Raw genomic sequence first — 25,823 nt, 5'->3', positions numbered from 1 at the left:
TCATGACATGATGTGCTAATTCTTGTTGATGGTGACTTAGAATACCAGTCATATGATGAATCAAGGTAGTAAAGGAAAGAGTGGTACTATTTCGCACTTCCCAATGATGGAATGAGAATGAGCATATTGTAATTATAAAAACTTCTCCACAGAAGCCTGAAGTATCTATGCACAGATTTTTATCATCAAACATGATTTTCAAGGAATGCTCTCCTATAATTTCAAATTGCATCACGTCCCACATTACACTGAAACTTCCAATTTGTTGGGAATGGTCAACAAACTTCCGATTTCTCTATACTGAAATCTATCAAAGCCTGAAATGCATCCTGATAACGAAATTTTCCTCATAAGACTCACCTCAAAGCTGCAAAGTAAATCGAAAGTTTAGTAGTTTTTACTTTTTACTCTTTGGTAACCCATTAACATAACCATGAGGCAATAATTTTAAATCTGAAATCTTCACCTGGATCCCACAACTTGTGATTATCCAACCTTTGATAGGATTTGCATTCCTTTTTCATCTGTCACCGTTAATTGATTTCTCTAATCTTCTTCATTTATGTTAGATTCTTGCGAAGCTAATGAATAGTCATTAGTAGCCAAACCAAAATCAGAAATTTCTTCATACCTTCCAAAAGTGTCACCATAGGAGCCATTAGTTTCATAGACTTCGGTAGATTGATCTAAATTTGTAGTCAAGGTTGCTGCAATGAAATTGCCATCATTTTTACCTACGAATCCTTCAATAAAATTATTTTGGAACTTATTTATACATACCTTTTGAAATAAGGCACTTTCTTGTATCTTTGGCTCTTCTTCAACTTTTGTAGCCTCATTTGTTTCTTTGTCCTTAACACCACTTGGTTGTAATAAATATTTTTCCTCAAAAATTCCACATATATGATCAAGTGTCCAAGCCTCCTGACATGTGAAACGAATTTGCTCTTTTCTCATTTGGTTTTTGCTCTTTTTGGGAGGCCCTGTAACCTGTAACTTCTCAATTTTCTGCTCAATGATAAGGTCTGACTTCTCCTTTTCCTCAGATGACTCTTCAACTTTAATTTCAAGTTTTCAACTGATAAATAGGGTGTCAACAAATTAGGATGCCCTCACAATTTTGTTAGATTCTTTTGATATTTTTGAAATTCTTGCATAAACTCTATAATGAGTCCCTGATTTATCTTCATCTTTGAAAATCAACCAACAATCTGTTGAAACTAATATGCATAAGTGTCGGTCACTTATCAGAAGCAATCTGAAAATGATCGGCTCTGATGCTACTGTAATATCCCCAAATAGGGGTGCTAAAAAAAACATTTCTGCAAACTAGGGCACAAAATCTGGAAATTTATTTGCATATAAATATGTTCATTTCAAACCCAGAATTCTGATCAGATTTCAGATCTGATTTGTGCAGCTAAAAAATATAGATATCAGATTATTTCTAGGCTTAGGAAAATACAACAAAAACCCTCATTACTGCCCAGAATTTTCAGATCTGAAAAACAATGTGTTTCCTTAAACTTCGGAGAAAAAAAGCAGAGTTAAATATGCAGATTTCAATACCGAAAATACCTCAGACTGCTTCAGAATGATTTACCGACCCTAGCCGACCCTCAAAATGACTCTACGCTCCCAAAATGTTCAATTCTAGGTCTGTTTTATGTGCTCCTCAGTAGCCATCCACAAAGTGCTTGGAAATTGATGGTTTGCAGCTGTAGATTATTCCAGATCTGAGTCTTCAGCACTAAGATTCTCCTGCAATTTGGTCTCCAAACCTGATGAATGCTTACAGCCCAAAAATAATAATGCGCTAGGGTTTCACAAACCGGAGTTCTTCCACCGAAACACACTCTTCTGACTAGTTAGAGCCCGTATGTCTCACCGAAATCAGGGATCAATCCTCACGCCAAGATGCAGCATCAATAAACAAAAATCTTCATCACATAATGAGCTAAAAATGAGCCCTAGGGAGTTATAAAATCCAAAAGAGATGAATTAATTTCCGCCTTTGAAATTCCACCTCTTAATCCAATGGCCCAAAATAAAACACTAAAATATGCTCTTATCAACTTCTAACAAATGTACGCCCCATTTTGGCAATTTGTAACATGTTTTAAAAAGTCACTTTAAGTACATGAAAAGGGGACAACATAAGTCCTTTGGCTAAAAGTCTCTTTAGTTGCCTAAAAAGACGTGCCCATAACTTAAAATAACTTAAGTTCACTTAAGTTGCAATTAAAGGTGTGCAGACAACTAAAGAATAGAATTTAGAGCAAGCCAAGAACTCCATATCTTACCCAATGATGCTCTAAGTCCTATTCCTCTTGATTAATCCAAGGAAAGGACAGCCAATGCATTGTTAAGCCTCATGGCTTGAGTTGGGTATATTACAAAAAGCCGCCATTTGCTGTATATGCCCTTATTCCAATTTACCAAAATCAGGAATCCCCATTGTTTTCTATAGATTCTAATTTTCCTATGCTTCATTTTCCAATTTCTCTTGATGACTATGGTTGTTTAATCACTTCTTTTTCTTTTTTATTGCAATCATCTATTTTGTCCCTATTAGTCTTTCGAGTTGGTTTCGAGTCTATTAAAGGTTTGTGAGTAGCGGTTTTACTTTACCATGTCTGCTTGTTAGAATCAAGGTGCCATCTACCTTGTGAATCCTATGGTATATTGCATGGTCCAACATCCTTGGAAAGTCTCCCTATGCACTAAAAATGTATTGGGAAAATAATATTTATCCTCACCATTGTTTGTAATTCATCCTAAGGGACGATGGGTTCCACTAGAGTGGTAAAGGTGACTTGTGGACATAAATATTTAATTACTATCTTCCCCACATGTGAACACCTAGAATAGGATGGTAAAAGACAAGTGAAGAGGATAAAAGAGTGACTATTAGGCTTCTCCAAGTGGGCACTTGGAAATAGGCAACAGGTGTCTCTTATATTAATGTGATGTTTCATTTTCAAGCTTGGGCGCCTACGTTGGAAGGAAAGTTTGAAGCCAAAATCTATGTCCTTTCACATTCCAAGGAGGCAAATCAAAGGTGGGAACATTTAGAATTAAAAGCCATCTTTGGGCATCACTTTTGGGGCTCTTACGACCTCTTTAAAACTCTACAAAATCAGCTCCTTGGATGTGGAAATAAAAGGGAAACAATTGAATGTAAAGTTATTATGCATGTACAGGAATGAGTTAAGAGCATATAAAGGTTGTTCACAAGTACAGAGGTGCGGCCATGTTGGAGGAAAAGAGGAGAATGGAAGTGTGACAAATTGTAATTTTGTTTCAAAAATAATGCATACTTGACCTTCCTTTTGGTGGGATTTTTTTCCGCAAGGATTTCTCAATGTAAAACCTATGTCATGTGGTGTCTATGTTGCTTGTAAATAATACTGATTAAATTGGTAATTACAAAAGGAGACGATAGGCTCCTTAAATAGAGAATACAAGACAATCTTCCCATAACAAAAAAGATCGAGAGTAGAATAACCAAAAAAAAAATCTCAAAAAAAAACAAAATGACTAATGCTAAGATGACCATTATAGAAACATTACAATATTGTTTTAATACCCTCCCTTAATGGTCATCCTACAATCTATCATAAATAAGACAACTTAATCTACAGGTCATTTGGCCACAAATGCATATAAGGCTAACTCCTCTTCAGAAAGTTCTACAACATGAGCTTGCTACTGAGACCCTCCTTGGTTCTACAGAACTTCTAGATATGACCAAGTTTATCATAATCCTTTTAACTGCCATCCAACATGATGTTGGGTAATGAAGCTATCCATCCCTCCATCTAGAGACATGAAAACTAAGATCAGATTCTCAAAAAACTTCGATTTTTGTTGACCAAAAAATCGGCAAAAAACAAAAAAACACAATTTTGTGAAAAAATAAGCAAACCATCAATGTGACGTTGAAATCAAACACCTTCGTTTTTGTGGAAGAAACAGTAAAAACTCAAACAACAACACCCTTCATGATTATTTGTGGAAAAAATCAGAAAACCCTTCATCAGAGAAAGAACCAATTATTTTTGTATGAAAAAATCGCACAAAAAACAAAAAACCCAACATGATTTTTTTTGGAAAAAAACAAAAAACCCTCCAATATAAGGCAGTTTCAAAAACACCCACAACTTTTTAGGAGAAAATCATGCAAAACCCACCAGAATTTTATAAAAAAAGCCAAGTCTGAAACCCTCAATCTGAGAAAACCACGATTGTATCGAAAAACTTCTGGATATAAATTAAGTAATGAAACCACGAATTTTATTAAAAAAAAAAAATCGCCAAAAAATTATAGCCAGTCTTGATACCATGTAAATATTATTGATTAAATTCATAATTACAAAAGGAGACAATAGGCTCCTTAAATAGAGAAAACAAGACAATCTTTCGATATCAGAAACGATCAAGAATAGAAACATGAAAGAAACATTCTAAAAAGAAACAAAACGACTAAGGCTACGATGACCATTATAGAAACATTACAATATTATTTTTATATTGCTGATTTATGCCCTCTTTGTTGCTATCTTAAGGTGATTTTTTTTATTTATTGCTATTATGAGTTCACATAAGGTGGTATTATCAAGCACGTTATGTTGGCTGATTTTTAGCATCGTGAAAAAGATGGATATAATCATGGTAATTCCACATTAAGGATTATTAAATTTCAAATTTGCATATTTCAGATTTTCATGAGTAGTCGTCCAAACCTTGTATCTCACCAAAATTGATGTCATTACTTGAGAATAAATCTTCAATGTTAATTCATTGGTAGAGATTGGAAATTTCCCAACACTTATCTAGGTTTGATCCTACATGGGTTGCGATATTCAGGGCCATTTGTTTTATTTCTCAAGCACACTAGTTTAATTTGAATCCAAATGTTAAGTTCATTATGCTCTATTGCATTCCCCATTGCATTTGGTTCATCATCACACCCCCTTTCGCCCATTTTGGTCACTTATGGCTACAAATGAGAACCAAAATCCACACTAGTTCATTCACCTAAGTTTTAGTTACCTTTGTATACAATGTTAGCTATGTTGCATCTTTCCTTTTGGTTTTGGAATTGCCTTGGTTTATACCATGTTTGATCTTTGTTTCACCTTTGATCTCATCTTGAAAGGTCAATCCTTGTTTGTACATCAATTTTTTTTTAAGCTCCTTTTGGCCCAAAATGATTTTTAGTTCAAGCTTATTATCTTTTGTATCCAATTTCATTCTATTTACGTTTGGTCTTTGACATTAAACCCAAAATAAAGCCCGAGTTAATATCTGTTTTGCATTAGAATATATTTTAAACCAAAAATCCAATTAACATTAGTATGTTGCCTCTAAGAGGATCTAGACTTGAATTCCTTATATACCTATGTTTTATTTTCTTTCGGATCCTCGGTCTTGCCTAATTGGATTCCATGGTGTAATTAGGTAATGGTCATCATTTTCAAATTTTTGCGGTTAATAAACCAAGAAAGATAAGAATCTAAGCTAGAAACAATCACAAACTGCTAAATTTTGGAATGTTTAGAAACTGTCTAACAATTTTAAAGGTTCAAATCTTGAGTATGTGTCTCCCCCTACTTAGTTCATTGTATTTGCTTTCTTCACACTTTTGATGTTAACCTAGGTTTTGAATTTAAATTGCTCAATGGTTGCTCCTAGTTTGAAATTGTTTTCTTCGAATAAAAAAACCCATACTTAGCCACCTTCCTTTGCTCAGCCAAACTTTGTTCAACCAATTTCCTTTATTTAACCAACCTTTGATGAACAACACACCTTTGCTCATTCCAACAACTTATTTGACTCAAAACTATCTCACATACTAAATTCCACAATTTTCCAAAACCAAATAACACCTAGGGGAACTAAAATGACTGATCAATAAATAATACCTACCATCCTAGATCAGATCTGAACTGCCTATAGTCTCCTCTGTGTCTTTCAACGTATTGAGGGAACCCCCTTTTATCTGTCCCCACACCCGTGGTGGAGAGTCACATCCTTGGGGAGTGTCCTCAATGGCGGTAACTCCTTGAAAAGTCACCACCCCTATTACACCTGATAATAGCCACCTCTTCTCCTTTTGACTAATCAGATTATAGTCAATAAATAAAATTCTATCAATCATAGTAAAACATTGATATGACAGAGAGTTCCTTGCTGTGAGTTCAATCTGCTTTCTTCGATGTTATTCTTCCTTATCCGTTTTTAGAGAAGATTGCTGCTAGAGGAAATGGAGAGGATTGATTCATAGAGCAATGGTTATTTTGTTATAAATCTTATTCCATGCAATCTGCTTATAGTAATCACTAACTGCTGTGAATATGAGAAATTTTGCTGCTGTTTGGTCTGCTATGGGATAGGAATTGTATTCATGCCTTTCCCTTATATCTCTCAATGTGAAGGAGAGGTCACCCTCTTCATCTAGTATGCCCTTTGGCAAGGGATGCACCCTTTCACCATTAGCACCCTTTGAAAGAGTGCAACTCTTCATTATATCTGCCCTTTGAAAGGGACACAACCATTCGTGATCAGATCTGCACTTCTTATTTAAATCAGATCTGCACTTCCGATTTCCAAATTATCCCCCCCTCAAATGAGGCTCTCTTCTTCCTTATATATCTCATGTTTGAGGGAGACACAACTTTTCATTTCATGTCTTTTGACCCTTCATTAACTTAATTAAATTTTAATTATATTTAGTTATATTTTAATTTTAATTTTATTTTTATTCTTTTGTATTTTAATTTTATTATTATCATTTATTATTAAATTATATTCCAGAGTGGGGGGCATAACACTCAATTGCCTTGACAGTGGTCATCTAGCTCTTGAAGCTCTTGTTTCTTTGTAATAGGTCCAAGGTCAATTGTGGTAACCTAATAATCCATATGAGCAATCACATCCCTAGTCTTATCACCTGTCGAGACAACTACTTGTGCAATGTGTGCTCTTGCATCATCTCTACTAATCCTAGAGAACATCTTTGCTTTCTTCTTTTCTTTTTCCTTGCAAACCCTAGCTAGGAAGTCATCAATGTCTTTAGTGGGCTATGCCTCTATCACTTTCTTCTTCTCCATGCTGCTCAACAACGAATCAGGAATTATAGAGAACTCCATCCCATCTTCAAGGTGTTGATCTTCATCAAGTCCTCTCAAGGCTGAAATAACCTCATCATCTTCTTTATCCTTAGTCAAATCCACCACATCATTGCCCAAATGGACCTCAAGCTGAATTGTGGGAGCACCTGGTTGCTCTCCATCATCTCCATGCGGTGTCGATTGTGCTGATGCATGCACATCTTGATCATTCTTCGGTAAGGTCTCCATGTCAAGACCCTATTCGAACTTATTGTCCTTCTCTGTCATATCATTCTTCTTCACGGATGAGGAACTCATTGTAGATTGAGGAGTGTTAGACTTGTGTTTCTAGTGCCTTGACTCCAGGCTAACAAACTCCTTGCCTTTTGTTTGTGATCCTCCAGGCATACCTTTCCTTCTTTTGGGAGCCAAACTCTCCTCATCATTGTGCATTCTAACATTGCCTATTGTCCTTTCATCATCATTGAAAGAGGACTCCTCATTTCTCATCCACTCATAGGTTAAAGTGAACTTTTGTTTTCTCAACTCATTAAATTGCGTGTCTACCCACTCTCTAGAGCAATCACTCACATCTCTCATCAAAATGCTCAAATCTACCAACTCAGGTTGCAACCAACTAAGCAACGTGATAGGCTTGTCTTTCTCCTTTGCATACTACAAATGGATATGATCCCCATCATCTTGCACCTGATCTGAAATCGAGAAGAAGTTACACTTCCTCATGAAGTCCACTGACATCCAAGACCACATCTTCCTTCTCATTGCAAGCTCATCCATAAGATTAGCCCAATAATCCTCGATGTCAATTCTGTGTGTAAACTTCCCTCCCTTAGTCGTTACAATTCTCTAAAATGGATCAATTGATCCTTGCCTCTATAGATTCCAAGATGAAAAAACTCCAATTCTTCATTAACTATATTTGTTGTTGTTGCAATGGGGCATACCTCCATCATCTTCCCAAGAGAGATAGGAAAAGTAATCCCCTACCTGTGCTTTGCTTTTTGGATGAAATCAAACTCTAAGAGTTGCCTCACTACCTCAAGTAATACCATCTTGTTCGTAGCATAACTAGGAAGCTTGTCTAGTTCTGAAGTGAATCCCTAAATCCTTAGGTATGTGAAGGTAGGAAACTGAATATACCAAGATCCATACATCTCAATGAGTGACATTACCTCCTTAGACAATTGTTTATGTATTTTGCCTTGCAGTAACCTTGTGATGTACATGGTGAAAGCATTGTTCACTCTTCTATATTGATCAATCTCATGTAGGTGGAGTTGTGGATAGCACTCATACACCTTGTATTGTCTGGGCTTGTTTCTAACTTCGCCCTTGCAAATCAATCCTTTATAAACTATATGTCTTGCTAGCATGTAGACTAGGTAGGAGGTCATGTAGAACATCCTAGTCCTCTCCAAACTCCTCAACTGGATATCTAAGTTGTCACTTATAATCTTTACCTAGTTGATCATCATCGTGCCTTCCGCTATCTCCTCAATAAAGTAGAACATCCATGTCTCAAATAGGACCCCTTGAGGTGCTCCCATGACTTGGTTGAGGAGAAATATCAAATCGTTGTACTCCTCCTTCAAGTCTGAACATAGGAGTGTCTTGGGTAACTTAGAGTGGTGACACCTTGTCTCAAGGACCCACTCGTTACTAATAAATGTCAAACATGACTCCGATTTCCTTTCAAATTTAGCTTGAGCTTCCTGCTTGGTTCTCTCATGCATGTCCTGATATCTAGGGATTCCAAATGCCTCCCCGATTGACTTTTCAGCTAAATATGTAAGCACCAACCCCTTAGGTGATTTGATTGTTCTAATTTGTGGATCATAATGCTTTGCACACTCAACCATGAGCTCGTTGCACTGAATAGATGGTAGAAAACCAGCTGCATGGTAGATTCCACTCTTCATGATATTGATCGCCAAAGGAGACAGTAGATGATGCTTTGTTCCAAACATTCTCCGCCTCATCCCCTTCATATTCAAGTACTCTATGTTGGTATCTCCAATTTTCTTCCATCGGGATGTTATCCATGACTCCGGGTAGTAACATTTTTGCACAATATTCAATTGAGTCTTTCTCACAGCTATCCCCGCTTTAGACATAGCACTTGTACAAAGCAGGAAGTCAATAACATGATAAAATAACTCCAATAAATAATTTTCAGAATTATCCTAAGTTCTGATTTTCAAAAATTTCATATTTGTGAGCTCATTAAAATCAGAAAGTGAACAGCAAGTAATGTGAATTCTGAAGAATGTGTGAATTTTGATCAAAATAAGGCATTTCGCCTTCCATAAACCTGAATTTCAGATTCAAAACAAGTCTGATTTGATGTCTAAAATGTCATCTCAGTTCATTTTCTGAGTATAGAGGTCTGAAAACACCTCTGCTTCAATGGCTGGGAACACCCTCAATCATGGCGCACTTCACACTTGGAGCGATTTGTCTCCAATCAATTAAAAATCACCACATTTTAGCCCGAATTGATAGTTGGGGACAATATCTGGGTCAGTGTTGATGTGTGTTTGATGCACATGCAAGCATCAGAATAAAATACCAAAGTACTTTACCCTCTCTTGAACAAAATCACCTCAGATGCTAAGGATAAGATCAACTAAAATGATTCCAAGGTTTCTACAGTCAGGTCTTGACGAGTGGGTAGCTCAATGGTCAATGTGAATTGTTGTTTTCACTTGGGGACTTACACAATTGTTCGAATCAACTTTATATATCATGAATGTGGAATGGGTGTGCTGACAACTTAGGATTTGACAATGTAGTTCTTGACTCAATTCTAACAAGACTTCCTAAAAAATGGCAAAAGGGAAAAGGGTTCAGGAACTCTATTCTAAGCCTAGGAATGTAGGAAATGATGAACAAATTTAGTGGAATCAAACTAGGCAAGGTCTCACCATCAAGTCGAACAGATTTTGACACGAGCTTAGTGCAATCATCTAAGGTGTATATCATAGATTTTCAAATTACTATCATCAAACATTGATACCATCCAAGTTGATGCATAACAATGGACGTATAATAATCAAAGTTAAGCTTGCATAAATTTCCAATTGACCACGCACGGTGCACTTACAATCAGCAAGAGGCTAGTGGTATGGATTAATAGATTCCACACAAATATACTCAACAATTCTTCCATTCAATCTAACAAACATTGAAAGCAAATTATAATCTAACTTGGAGGAATTGAGAACCTTGAATGCAAAACAACACTTAAACAAAATCACCATCAAGTCGAACAATAATTTATATTCAAAAGTTGCAGCATATACCAACAATTCTACAAAATCTCTCCCTTACAAATGAGAGGCAATGAGGTATATATAGAGTCTCATACAAAATGGATGGCCAAGACTAAAACTATATCAAGGGCCCAGATCATGCCAACAAAACCCTAGAGTTGCCCTAATTAGGGTTCACATCAAAAATGGAGCCACCAACATATGACCCAATAGAAAGATACCTAGTCATCAAATAGGGAATCTTCTAGAAGATTTTGTCCTGCATCTCTCTCTCCTAGCATACTCCAAGAATCTAACCAATACATAATCTAACTCCTCCATGGTAATGCTAGGTAGGGTATCCTGTTGTAAATCAATCACGTCCAATGCATCCGAGCAAGCATCCAAAGTGTTCTCCCAATCTGACATGAGCTTCTGCGAATTATGAACATGAATCAACAAAGAGACCAAATCATCTATCTGACTCTTCTTCAAAGAGTCCAACTGATTGAAGTACATGAATTTCATTTGGTCTCTCAATTCTGCTAAATGTAACCCACTGGTCTCACTGACATCAACTCCCAATAATTTCTCAATTGAGGCAAGGATCTTCAATTGAATATCATGAATTGATCCTTCCATCTTTGCACAACACTTTTGTGCGCTCTCATAAATTGATTTCTTCATGGCTAATGAGCTATACCAGCCATGGATATCGTATCTATCTCTATTGTGCACAATATTCTCTCTGATCAATGTGGACATATAAATCCTCTTCAAAGCTCTGAGGCGTGGAATAGTCTTCTCTTGAATGGGTCGGAATTCTTCCCAAACTCCCTCCAAATACTATATCCTGAATATAAGCCATGTTGTCTTGTCAAAAGCCTAGACAAAGTGAGTAAGGAAACCATCTGCCTATCTCTTTGTATCCTCTATCCATTTCTCCACTTCCGAGAGTGTATTTCTCGTTGCCTCATAATGTGTATGTAGTCCATGATCAACTACAATAGGGGAAGTAAGGGTGGGATTCTCATGCCTTATCCCTGCAATGTACTCTCTAAGTCTGATATTCTCTGCTTCGTAATTCTCTCTTTTCTCTATCTCTCGGTACAATCTTGCACTGATTGCCTTGAAAGTATCACCAACCTCCTGAAATTCCTGCTCTTTTGTAGTACGATCGAGGGCAACTGAAGTAATCTGGAAATCCATGGGAGTAGCAATGTCCGTCGTCACATCTCCAATAGGAACAGTTACCTACACAATCTGCATCCTTGTCTCATCTCTAGCTATGTGTGACAATATCTCAACTCTCTTAGGTTCTTTCTCCTTGTTGCTTCTAGTTAAGTAGTCATAAATATCATCAATAGGCTGTGCCTCGACCATCTTCTTACTTTTCTCCATACTCTTCATCAACTAATCAGGAATAGTTGCCATCTCCATACCATCATCGAGACACATCTCTCGATCAAGCTCTCTCAATGCCAAGATAACATGATCATCATCATCAAGATTATCCTTGGTCAAATCATATACATTCTTTCCCAAACTAACCTCCAAAAGGCCAGTAGGGGATCCCGGCTGATCATCATCTTCATTAGGTGGAGCAGATGTAGCTGTAGCATGTAAATCCTGAACATTTTCTGGTAATATCACTATGTTGGAACATTGCTCAAACTCCCTGTTCTATTCTGACACTTCAACTTCCTTGATTGATGAGACACTGAGGAGCGGTGAAGGAATGGTAGTCTTTTGCTTCTTCTTCTTCTTGACCTCCTCGATCTTCTTCCCTCTAGCCTTGACTTCTCTTGGTGTGTTCTTCCTTCATCTAGGAGCTTGACTCTCTTCATCCACATGAATCCTGATATCACTAATAGTCCTTTGATCATCTTTGGAAGCGGATTCCTCTGGTTTCATCCTTTCATAAGTGAAGGTAACACCCATGTCAACTAACTTGTTCATCTGATGGTCTACCCATCCTCAGGAGAAACTCAAGACCTCTCTCATCAATACATTCAAATCTATTTCTTCTGGTTCCAGCCAATTAGGCAATAAAATCACCTTCTTCATTTCATTCTCATATTGTGGATGTGTATGATCCTTATCATCTAACACCTGATCAGGAATGAGGAAAAGTCCACACTTCCTGATGAAATCCACGGACATTCTGGACCCACATTTTTATATTTACTGCTTGCTTGTCCATCAAGTTGGCCCAATAATCTTCTATGTCTACCTTGTGGATGAACTTATCTCCCCTGATCCTTCCAACTTTCTTATCTGGATCAAATCTTTCTCTTCTCTTGTATGTTGCAAATCGATAGAATGCAAGCTCTTCAACTGTTGTGCTAGCTGCTACGACGGATTGGCAAACCTCCAATGTCTTCCCCATTGAAATACGAAATGACATGCCCATTTTGTGCTTCCCTTTCTGGATAGAATCATTTTCCAGAAGCTATCTCACCACTTCCAACAGGATTCTATCAGTAGGATACCTAGGAAGCCTGTAAGGTTCGGATTGAAATTCATGAATCCTTAGGTATGTGAAAGTGGGAAATTGTATATACCACGATCCATATTTCTCTATCAGCTCTGTTGCCTCCTTGGACAACCTCCTGTGGATTCCGCCTTGCAACATTAGCCTTACGGACATAGTGAATACATCATTCACTCTCTTATAATCTTCAATTTGATACATGTTCAGTTGTGGATAGCACTCATAACTCCTGAATTGTCCTTGTCCATTCCCGACTTCACCTCTGCATATCAATCCCTTGTAGGTAACAAATCGTGCAAGCAAGTACACCAAATAGGAAGTCATGGCGAATGATTTGGACGGCTCCACATTCCTCAGCTGAAAAATCCAAATTGTCACTTATGATTTTAGACCAATTAAACAACGTTCCTTTTAGACAATCCTGGATGAAATAGAACATCCATCCATGTATATTGCACCCTGCGGCATTCCCATCACTCGATTAAATAGGAATATTAAATCACTATATTCATCTTTGAAGTCTGTGCACATGAGTGTCTTGGGAGCCTTGGAATGATGAGTCCTAGGATCAATCATCCACTCCTTGTTCACTATGGTCTTGCACGCATCCATCTTCTTCTTATATCTTTCTTCATATTCATCCTTAGTTATATCTTTCATGTCTGCTCCACGTGGAATTCCAAACACCTAGGCAATCACATCCTCAACAAGGTAGGCAATGATGGCACCCTTGGGAGTCTTGATCATTCGAGAGCCAAGATCATAGCAACGTGCACACTCTAGGATTAGCTCGCTGCACTATATGGATTGCGGGAATCCAACAGCTTGATAAATGCCACTCTTCATAATGTTCACATAAGTTGGGGGAGGAATATGTCTTCCAATTCCGAACATCCACAGTCGCATCTGGCTCATGTTTAGGAAATGCATGTTCGTGTCCATAATCTCCTTCCATCTAGATGACATCTTGGATTCTGGATAGAATCCCGTCTCATCAATCCTTTGTTGTTACCTCCTTTCCTTGATTCTGGACTTCGAAATCGTACTTGTACAAAGCTAAAAATTAAAACTTCGGAAAATCAATCCTAATAAGCTATTTTCAGAATTAGGAAAGTTTTGATTTCTTAAAATGTAGACAAATTTTGGGTATGGAAATCAAGAATTTTGTCCATATTTAAAACGAATTCTGAAAATAGAACGTAAATACATAAAATTAGGGTACAAGACCCTCATGAAAGCTCATAAAACTAATCATTTTCAGACTTAAGAAAGTCTGAAGACACCTCCTTACACTTAGGAAATTTACCAAAAAATAGAGTGCAAAGGAGTCTACAGAATCAAGAAATGACTACAGAAACGTGTGAAAAGGATAACTTTCACACGAAAAATGTATGAGGACACCTTTCCGAGGTCAACAATGGCTGCCAAAAGTCTGAAGACAACCTGCAACTGTGTAAATTAGTCCTTATAAATCACATTTCAATCACTCAAAAAGGCAAAATATATGATGAAAATCAATTTCTCAAGGCAAACATGGGTAAATCTGAACATGTATGTAGGGCTGAAAATGAAAAGTTAAGTCTGAAGACAAGTCTCAAAATGGAGTTTTTTGACTTACCAGCACCCTTAGGAATGAAGATAAACTCAGAAAATGGCCCCAGAATGAAGCAAAAATGCTTCCCAAGTGAAATCGCCTATGTTGACAAGTGGTTGGAAATGACAAATTTCTGAGGACAGCCTGCAACAATGGCGTCTCAGACCTGCAACAGCACTAAGAAGCTCTGAAAATCGACTTAGAACACCTCCAAATAGCCTTTGGACAAAATCGCCTTAGGTGGAAGTCAGCTGGATATGAAAATGCAAGTCTGAAAATGAAGTTCCAGCCAGCAATGGAGGTAATAAATCTCAGAAATGGAGGCAAATATCAGGTCTGAAAATGTCTGACAGCAATCTCCCAGCTATGGCACCACCAACATGGAAGAAAATCATCAAAATATGGAGCAATAACCTCCCAAAACAAAAATCGCTTATCTCCAAAAATGGTGCCACCTTCCCAAAATCGCCAAAGTCTGAAAATGATGCTTCAAACACAACTCAAATGGCAGCCAAGAAAAATCACTTTGGCTGGGAATGGGGGAAAAATGAACATAAGACCAATCTTCAGCCCAATGTGTCAACTTGACACTTCGCCAAAATTCGCCAACTGGAGGAAAAAATCGCCTAAGTAAGCACACACTTGGCAAATATAATAGTATTATAATGCTGGCCTCCTCTTTTAAACTTGTTTTTGCCTTGAGTTTTCACCACACAAGCAATGTGGGATAAAACATTTGCTCTTTTACACGCTTGTGGGGAAAATCGACTTGCCTGGGGAGATAATTAATTTCTTTTTTAATTTTAAATTGCAAGTCATTTATTAATTGTTAATTGTTTTTATTTTTTAAAATAATCGTCAACATCATTAAAAAGTAAAAACAATTAAATTTGGGTCACGTCATTAAAAAGATTTTAAAATTTCATCCAAAATTGGACCCATGGGGAAAATCAATCCCTATTTGAATTAAAAATCCAAATAAAAATAATTAAAATTTTCAAAAATGCACATTGGGGAAATTCGACCCATGTCTGGATAAAAATCCAAACAAAATTTCATCATAAATTGCACAAAATTGTCTTCAAGGGAAAATCCACCCAAGTTGAGAGTCAAAATCCTGACTAAAAATCATTGCTTTGGCCAAAAAACACTTTGGGGGAAATCAACCCCAATCTGGATAGCAATCCGAACTTAGAAATCTTCAATTTGCACTTGTTCGCACTAAAATCCACAAAAGTCGTCATGAAAAGCTCTGGTGGAAAATCGATTGTCATTAGGAATCCTCACTTAAGTCATCCGCAACTTCATCCACACTTCCTAGGGGAAATTCAAAGGTAATCAGGAAAATTCCCAACACTTAGACAAAATTTAATCATCCTGGTGGAAAATCGCCCCTAGTCTGGAATTTGAATGGGGGAAAAATAGGGCATGTCTGGATTCCAAGGGAAATCCATGTCCAGTCTGGATTTTGAGTGGGGAAAATCATGGGTAGTCAGGAATATGAGGGGAAAAGCACCTCTAGTCTGGAATTTTAACCTTTTGACCCTTAGAATATGGATTTTCATCTGGAAAATGATGATTCTTCCACTCAAAATCACTAGGAAACTCCAAAACTCAATAAAATGTATCTGGACTTAGGCAAATCCACCAAAAATTTGAATAAAAAACAAGGAAACTTATCGGGATAAAGTGCAAAATCAACTTGAATAACTTCCTAGGAGCGAGAAAACAACTCCAAAAGGTCCTAAAACACCTTAGCACTTAAAAATCACCGACGTGGATGTTCAAAAACACGTTAACGCTCAAAAGGTCTACACTTAAACAAAATTAGGATCACTTAAAATCTCAACTTTACGCGGTTGATCCTATAACTTCAAAAACCCTAAACGATAAATAGGCATGATCAAAAATCCGAGACTCGGGCACAGGAAATCAAAATTGCCCACTATGCTGCCAAAACCCTAAACTAACCAACGCAGAAAGCAAGAAAGAGGGGGTCCCCATTTACAATGGGGCGATGTGTGAAAAGGTCACAACAGTCAACAAATAGTAGTTGGAAACAATGTTTTAAATATGATAATGTCTTTCTTGACCAGCAATGGCACCCCCCTAGGCTGTAGCAAACTTCTCCAATAATGGTGCACTTGGTGCCTTAGGCACAAAATCGCATCTTTGTAGCAATGGTGTCCCTTAATCCTCTTCCTTTAACCGCTAAAACATCAAATCAGTCTCACAATAATAATAAAATAAGTGTTGGACCGTGTGTTTTATTCACATTTTTGCCTTGAAAAGTCACCACACAACGAATGTGGGACAAAATGAATGTGCTTCCAGCCAAGTGAAAAATCGCACAATATAGGAACTCTTAAATTTTAACTTTATTTGCTTTCACCTTGTTCCCCAATACAAATGGTGGAAAATTGATATCAATTGGGACACATTTGTCCCCAAAATTTCACTTAATTCTGATTTTCAGCCCCTTGGGGAAGATCGTGGGTCATTGGGACACATGATTTCCAATTAAATTTGGTCCCACTTTGATAATTATGCCTTAAGGGGAAAATCGGCCCTCATCTAGACACTAAAATTACATCATTTAACGCACTTATCCTCACAAATCCTCGCTAGGGGAAAATCGTCTTCCATCTGGACATTAAAATTTGATCAATTCCATGTAAAATACCCCCATGTGGAAATTCGCCCTTCATCGAGACTCAATTTCCCATTAAAATCTTATCAAATTCCATCATAATGCTCTCCAGGGGAAAATCGAACCCCATCAGGACACATAAACTTAGTCATTTCCTCATATTTTGTCCATAATGGAGAAATGACCTCCATTGGGACACACAAATTCATCTTCATTTCAATCATTTTCCCCTTGAGTGGAAAATCGAATCTCATTAGGACATTCAATTTGCACTTAACTTGGTCATTTTACCCCTGAGTGGAAAAACGTGGGTCATCGTGACACATACTTCATGCATTTTGCTCTTGTAGGCTTGGTGGAAAAATGACCTCCATCATGACACCTCATTCGCTTGAGTGGAAATTCCTGATTCACATCAAATTCTCCACAAAATCACTTGTAAATCAGTCCAAGAGTGGAAAAACACACCCCATCAAGACTGAGTCTAGTTTCATCATTAAAATAACTTTTCTTGCTCAGGATGGAGTGGAAATTCATGCTCCATCGGGACTTTCATCATTTTCAACTTTTAAACTAAGTGGAAAAACACCTCCCATCGGGACTTTCACTTTTATGCCTTAATTTTCATGGGGGGGAAAACGTTTTCCATCAGGACTGTGATGATTTCCACACTCTAAAAGCCCAAACTTATCAAATTTTATCATTTTATGTAGTGGAAATTCTATTTCCATCGGGACTTCTAACATTTTGGCTTGATTTGAGGGGTGGAAAACAGGAGTCCATCAAGACTTTGTGCATTTTTTACTTATTTCACCTCCTAGGAGTGGAAAAACGACTCCTACAGGGCCTTTTGACGCTCTAGCACAAAATTCACACCAATTTGCAACATTTTGAACACATTTCGCTCACATTTTAAGGCAAGTTGCAACCTCAAAACTTAGAAAAACTTAGGATCACATTAACATTCTAACATTTTTAAACACCTTGATCCTATTGACTTCAAACTTCAAATTTAAAATTGCTTGCACATTGAAGACCTCTGGACATGATGAATGAAAATGGGACTCGGGCATCGAAAGCTCAAAATTGCCACCTAACTACCAAAAACCCTAAAGTAACAAAAGCAGAAAGGAGGAAGGAGGGGGTCCCTGTTTGCAATAGGGCGATGTGTGAAAAGGTCGCAACAATGCACAGTTTTAGGCACACCCATGTAAAGGAGAAAACACTTTTTAGAAGCTTGTAGAAAGTGTAGAGGAGACCGAGCAAGCAAATATACTCATCCACAACTATTATGTTAGTAGAGGGCCACTTATCTTGTAGCTTCACCCCCATTGCCATAAGGATCCTAGTCTTCCAACAAATTTTGCTATATATTGAGATATATATGTTGCTAATGACCTAACCCTCCAACTGATTTTGAGAACTTATAAAACTAACTAGGCCTTTTAAATGTACCTTAAACATTTAAAAGGGAATATTTCGCTATTACAACAACTACATGGTGATCCATCTGTAACATATCTAAATGAAACTTAGAGCAACTAATAAAGTAGTTCGTATTAAATAATTAGAGATGAGTAAATGTTATCCAACATGATAGACACTAGTGAACACTTGCATGGGTCTTTCATGTGTTATTTTAAACACTAGGTATATTAACCAGATCTATTTAATTGATTATGCCCTAGGTTGTATTCAGATTTAGTGAACCAACATAGATTAAATTGTGCTCTAGATTGTAATCAGATTTGTAGTGTTTTAGGAAACCAATATATATTAGATTGTGCCCTAGATTGTAATCAGATTTGCAGTATTTAGTAAGTCAACATAAATCAGAAATAGAGCAGAAGACAAACAAGCATACCCTGGGAAAACCTCCAAGGAGGAAAAACCCAGCATGAAAGACCCACAGGTCAGATTATATATTCTCCTCTAAAATATAAGTACAATACTTAGCTCGAATCTGATCTTCACATATCAGATCTGTCCTTGTATGCTTCAATGACTTGCATCAAATCTACTATGTCCCTTTGGACAATTTCACACCAAGCAGAATAAATTCACCCTCTTCCTTAAGTTCGCACAGCAGAGCTAAATCACCTTTGATATGATTTTTACTTGATTGAAATGACTTACAAATTGTCATTTATTTATATGCATATTTATTCTTTTGTAGGTTGGCTTCCTTGTAAGTCGGCCTCCTTATTGATTTTGGCGCCAATGTTATTTTGGGAGAATTTAGTGTGGCGTGATGCATAAGGATGGGGTCACGTTATTTAGGGTAGGACCCGGTCCTAAAAGGTGGTTCGGATGTTGCCTTAAGGCAATCCGAACCCCTATACCCCTAGTTACAAACAACATCATGATTATGGAATTTTTCGAATAAACAAATCCCAAACTGTCACAACAAAAAGGAAAAAAACAAAAAAACCCTGTCATAAACAAGGTCTTTAAATTTATTGATTTAGTTATGTTTATAAATACCTGTATTGCAACAATGTCATTGCAAAATATATTGGAGTTTTAATAGGTTCTCTTTTTTATCAATTTCTACAACCTACATGCAAGTGCAAAAAAATATCCAGACATGTTTAAGGAAATGTCCAGCACTTACCTTCAAAATATTCTTGGCCTCAAGCACTTTACTTCCTGCAGAAGCACTAATGTCCCACAAGCATATTTGTGCATCATTTGAACCACTCAGTAGATAACCTTCCTTGAAAGGGCTCCATGACAAGCCATATCCTTCAGCATCATGACCTTTCAATATTATCTCTGGATTGCAACCCCCTTGTTGAGGAGGCTTTGATGGATGTTTGCTGTGATCAAATACATAAATATCTGAGTTCACCGTCTTGGTTGCAATAATGGAGGGATTTTGTGGCATGTATCGAGCTCTATTAACTTCATCTTCATGATTAATCTGCTGAATTATTTTTACCTGAAAAATATAAAAACATACAGGCAGTGTCATCAAGATTAAAAGAATTGATATTGAAGAAAAATCGGAACACAGATCATCCGTCAGCATAATTTACCAGAACATTTAAGACAATTTTCACACCAAATAGGTGCAAGGTATCCTATAGGCGTGCCATTTTTTAAAGAGAAGCTATTTTGACCAAAATTTATGTAATTGTAAAATGGTGCTTATGCAGGGCAAATTGATAACATAAAAGCATTATGACACTTACAATCAAGCCGTACAGCACAAATGTTACTAATAATAGTGCAAACAAGCATTATTACAGGTACTAATTATTAAAGAATGAAATTGTAATCCATAAGTTATGTTTTATAGAAAATAAAGAGCATAGCACGTGCTCAATTGCATCTTTGGTGGTATTGACAAAGAAGAAGAGAGGTTCATTCTGCATGGGTATAAACAACTACGAATGAGATAAGATGAACAGCTTGCTAATAGGATGATCCTACAGAAATTACAATTGTTGATTTATGATTTCCCCATCATCAAATTATGATGAGGCTGCTATGACAAGCAAGCTGCAACTCCCTAAGATGGGAAATCTTTAAGCATGTTCTATATATCTTTTAAATGCCCAATCTTCCATAGAAAAAAAAGTAATTGCCCTTGGTGAAACACCCTTTCCTAGGACTGAGGTGACGGAACTTCAGCGAAATATGCCATAATGATAAAATCCAAAACAGTGGCAGCCGACTGAGAAACAAACCTGGGCCACCAATTAAACTCCCAACAACCCACAGACAGACCACAGCCAGACAAGCAATCATTTACAGAAATTAATCAACCAATAGGATGACCAAATACTACGATCACACTCAACCATTGCGATTGATTATTTTGTAAGGACTTGAGATTGTAAACTAATATATTTTAGACATGAGAATCGCTTTAGCTTATATTTCTCCCAACCTAAAAAGAGCACAACTGTCCAGCTTGAAGCATGGCATGACAAATCTGCACCATTTCTAATTCAAAGAAAACCATCATTATCAAATGTTATTTGAAAGATACATAATCCTATTTATATGCGACATCTTGAATCAACCACCCAGGGCAATCTACAAGCTATGCAGTTGGTTCCAGAATATCTTCACACAGTAGCAAACTACGGAATATCATGCAAGAACAAAATGATTCTACATACTCCATAGCTAGAAGCAGAAATCTGGAAAAAATCCCAATTAATCGCGATTTCCAAAAAATCGGACATCTCAACAATGTTTTTCCCGATTTAATGTAAAAATTGTTAACTAGTAACAATTTAAATCGCAGCAAAGATCACATTGAAAATCACGATTAATCTTGCAAAAAATCGTGTCCCTTTCCCACGATCCACAAAAGCCAAAAACGCACCAAGAAAATGATAAAAGGTGGTCACATGATAACTTCCAGAAATGAAATTGTGACGGATTTGGTTGCATGTCTTCCAGCAGCGAAATTGTGACGGATTGCAGATATAGCAGCAGAAGTTGTCGACGGCCTAGCAATCAAGTATGTTGAAAAAGATAACCAAGATTTAATTGTGACGCTATACATTGTTTGCAAATGCTATCTATAATGTCAATTAAAGTTTTGTATAGATTTGTTTGAATTCCTAGGATTGTCATTTGATGTTTTAAGTCTTTGATCTTGTAGAAAGGTCTATTTACAGTTTAGAGAAACAAAATCAAATTTTATTAATTGCCAGCTTCGAATTTGCCTGATTACAGTAGTTTTAGAGGTTGTCCGAAGCAGTTTCTGCTCTCCTAATTTCCATCTACATATCAATTCCAGATTTAGATGTCTATTTAGCTGCCCTTTTCTGTTTACAAGAGTGCATACCACTATTTTTAAAAATAAAAGATTTCAGATTTCAAGAGCTCATATGTTAGGTTTTCACTCTCATTATATTGGCGAGTTTCAGATTGGAGGCTCACTACAAATAGATCAACAAGACACATCATTGAAAAGAAAGAGAGAGAAAGAGAGAGAGTAACAAAAGACATTTGTTATGCTTTGCAACCTTCCTACTTCGGCCTTCTCTATCTTCTTGGACTCAATTTAATATTTACTTTTGACCCAAAAGGGAAATGTCTGGATTAAAGAAATGAACCACTGCCTTTCTTTCACGAAGGTAAGCCTTTCCTTTATTTTCCTCTCTTTATTTAATAACAGCTACTCTTTCAGCAGCTTACCTCACAATCACCCTACCAGAAAACCACCTACAAAAAGGTGCAATGGGAGAATCTGATGACACTGAATAGAACCAAAGTGGATAAAAAAAATCTTCACAGTGAAAACAATATACAAAGTAAATAATCATCTTTATTACTACTATTAAAGGGAATATATCATTGTCAGGATATAATAATTCTTAATTTTTATTTGAAAACTTGCTTTTTTGAATGTACATTTCTGCCTTTTTGTGCTCATAATTGAACAACCAATATCATGTCCACGGGTTCCAAACATAGACTTAGTTAACAGAGAAGTACAATGGTAAAGGGCTCTAGATTAGTAAACAGTGACTAAGGATTCAGTGTAAATAAATATCAAATAAAACAATGGGGTGAATAGTTGAATCCCAAATCACAAAGCCATGTAAAATAGTCCTGTAAGGGAAGGACTCCTCAAGAAAGCATGGAGCTGTGAAGATGAAACCTCCCAAGTAGCATCCTCGGCAAGTAGGTTCTTCAAGCTTTGCAATAATTCATAAAATCTACTCTATTGGGCATTAGTGTCCATGTATTTTGTTGAGCTACTGCTGGTTCTAATTTTATAGAAAGAAATGCATCTTCTAATAACAAACTTTAAATTCACATTAGATTCCAATAAGACTACATAATCATTTTTCTAATGTCATGTTGCCCCATAATCATTTTAACATTCTCAGACTAGGAATGGAAAATGTCTTATTCATTGATCTATCTAAGACGCTCCACTATACAAAGAGTCTCCACCCTTACCTTCATGTTGCTTCATTTTCTTTCTTCCCCTAAAATTAGACATAGAAAAACAACTTTCACAGATAGACCAATTTCCAAGAAGCCAAAGTGTTAAGGATTAACTTCCTAACAGTGGTTGGATTGCTGTCTAATAAATTTTAATCTCAATTACTTCACAGACTTAGCTAATAACTGCCCCCTTGAAAAGTTAAATTTATATTTGCCTATGTTTGGTCTTTTTGTACACTATAAAGTTCATAACATCGATGATATGAATATAAACAACAAAAATCTATTTTCTGCAATTCATGGGTTGAACTCTCTATTTTATTTGCTCTCTATATCTGTATGCCATGAAAATGCCCTTAAATTTTTTTTAAAAAGTAGTTTTTGTCTTTATTTTTAATTTTTTACATTTTCTTTCAAATCCCCGATTTTTTCCTAATTATTTCCTAATTTTAAAAAAGAATCTTGTACTTTTTGATTTGCCAAATTTTTCCCAAACGATTTTTTCTGCAATGCCATACACTAATTTGTATGGCCACAAATGCTATATTTCATCGACCCCTCTTGGGAGGGGCAGGGAGGAGTGAGAAGGCGAAATTGATAAATACTAATGCTGGCATTTGAATAGGAAAATGGCATGGATAAATGAAGAGGGAAGAAGGAACAAGTGGGAAACCACAGGATGGTAATGAATCCAACTGGATAAAGGGGAAATGTACAACTACGCAAAAGGCACAAACATTAAACAACCTAAAAAAATAAGCCAGTGTGCAAGGGACGTGTGAACAGAAGAGCAGAGAGTAGGATAAGCCCAACGGAAACATAGGGAAAACATGCACCTAGGCAAAAGGCAGAAACATCAAGAAATCTAAATGTACGGTACCAGCGTGCGTACATATAGAATTATTTTGATTAATATTTAGTTTATTTATTACAAAATGTGTCTTGATTTTTCAAGGGCAACTTTGAATAGATACCCATCATTAAAAATCTGCTTGACAGGCAGAGTCAACTGTCAAATTTAGGACCGTTGCAGACCTGTATTCCCGATTTCAGTCATATAAAATCGGTACATGCATTAGACACTAGCACTGGCCAAGACAAAAGGCCATACGATGTGGGTGTAGGGTAAGTTAGCTGTTGGTATCGGTTGATTTTATTAAAACTTCTCAAGCATTTGAAAGTAAAAATTCAACACGGGCATGCATAACAATTGGATATTGAAAAGGTTGTCAAAGTTATGAGTTGATGATGAATTTATTGTTTCATCACCGGCACAGGTTCGATTCAAGCAACTTGATAATAGAAGAGGAAGAAAACGCACCTTTTGGGAGGGGCTATCGAAACCTCCAACAGAATCAGAGTCCGGAGATGGAAGCCGAACCTCCGCTATCATCAAAAAATTAGGCTCCTCGTCAGAGGTGTGAGTTCCGAGGATTAGCTGCTGCGATGAGTAATCACTATGGGGGATCTCGTGGTGACCGGGAAGCCACTCCACTGTGAGTGACGGCCATTCGAGGGCATGGCTTATCACCAAGTCATACAAAAATGGAGTGTTTTTCTTCCAAATGATGTACTCGTCCTCTTCCTCTGGGTTTGCGACCGACATTGCAGCTTCTCTGTCTTCCCCAAAACCCTGCTTAGCCTCTTCGCCTCCCGCCAAAATGTGTATGGTTTACCTCATAAAAAGAGGTCTTTCTGTGTGGACTTTCAGAGAATTCAAACTTAGCTTTAGGTTACCCGAAATTTTAAATTAGCCTATATTTGTTCCTCTTGACTGGTTGACTCTCATAGGCGGTAAGTCGTAGTAGTTTGTGTAGAAGAAGAATAAATTTTAACGTCTACGAGACTAACAAAAGCTTATGGGACAAACCACCACATCAAATCGGCTTTCGCAATTCCAATCTCTTCTTATGTAAGGTGATGATGAGCGCCCCCAACTTCTCCACTAACCCTTCATTAAATAAATTATACCAAGAGTCAGCTATCAAGATATTCGCATAATTGTCCTTGTTGTCCTTATATGCATCACATTCCAAAATGAAATGTTTTTCAGTTTCCACCTCTCCGGAGGTACAAAAAATACACACTCTTCCTTCCCACACTTCTTTTGGCCTTTTCCAACACCCAGTTTATGAACGAAGTTGATGAGAGTTAGTTCTAAGTTGAGCAATAAGATGAAGGTCAACAATGGGATTGAACTCGTTGATATAATATTGCTTCTTTCTCCCTAGTCCTTTACCCCAAATGCACTTACAGAACTTATCCATCACAAAAGTCTTAATCTCCTTGTTGGTTGTGGGACAAGCATTCAAGTATATGTTCCATTTACTCATCCAAGTCGCATCCAAGTCTTCTTTCTTTTGCACAAAACATCGTTGAAAACAATATTAAGCCATCTTCTTTCTTTCATTTGTTGAATTATTTTTAAGTACCTTACCAAACGAATCATAGTCATTGCTTCAATTGGGACAGCCCCAGTTTCAGCTAGCATGATATCATAAGGAACCGTGTTTTTGATTTTGAACTTGCTTGTAATCAAACATTTCTGAATTTGCTCAATTTGCCTCCATTGTAAATCTGAAGTACTACTGGCCCACAATTCACAACCATAAAGAACCACTGGAAGCACGAGAAGCCCAAAAAGAGTTTGGGTAGTGTTCCAATCCCACAACTTTGCTTCTCTACATCTATTTTCAAGAGCATAGAATGCTTTCCAACCGCCCAAAGTCCTCTTCTTTCTACGACAATCCCAACTCAAGTTTTTGCCAAAGTCAATTAC

The 25,823-nt window shown here is 37.0% G+C and overlaps 1 protein-coding gene across 1 annotated transcript in view; it reads right to left on the bottom strand.

Moving 5' to 3' along the window:
• The window catches only part of LOC131029682 (histone-binding protein MSI1), a 114,669-nt gene extending 89,828 nt beyond the window's left edge, over nucleotides 1-24,841 (bottom strand). Inside the window, exons 1-2 of the mRNA XM_057960270.2 lie at nucleotides 24,366-24,841; nucleotides 19,740-20,066 (exon numbers count right to left, since the gene is read on the bottom strand). Of these exons, the coding sequence (XP_057816253.2) occupies nucleotides 19,740-20,066; nucleotides 24,366-24,650 (612 nt within the window). The 5' untranslated portion in view covers nucleotides 24,651-24,841. The remainder of the gene's footprint in view (nucleotides 1-19,739; nucleotides 20,067-24,365) is intronic.
• Nucleotides 24,842-25,823: the final 982 nt, after the last annotated feature.

The sequence above is a fragment of the Cryptomeria japonica genome, chromosome 9 (assembly GCF_030272615.1).
Source record: "Cryptomeria japonica chromosome 9, Sugi_1.0, whole genome shotgun sequence".
Taxonomy (NCBI): Eukaryota; Viridiplantae; Streptophyta; class Pinopsida; order Cupressales; family Cupressaceae; genus Cryptomeria; species Cryptomeria japonica.
Note: the sequence above shows the minus strand (reverse complement) of the source record. Positions and strands in the feature narration are given on the sequence as shown.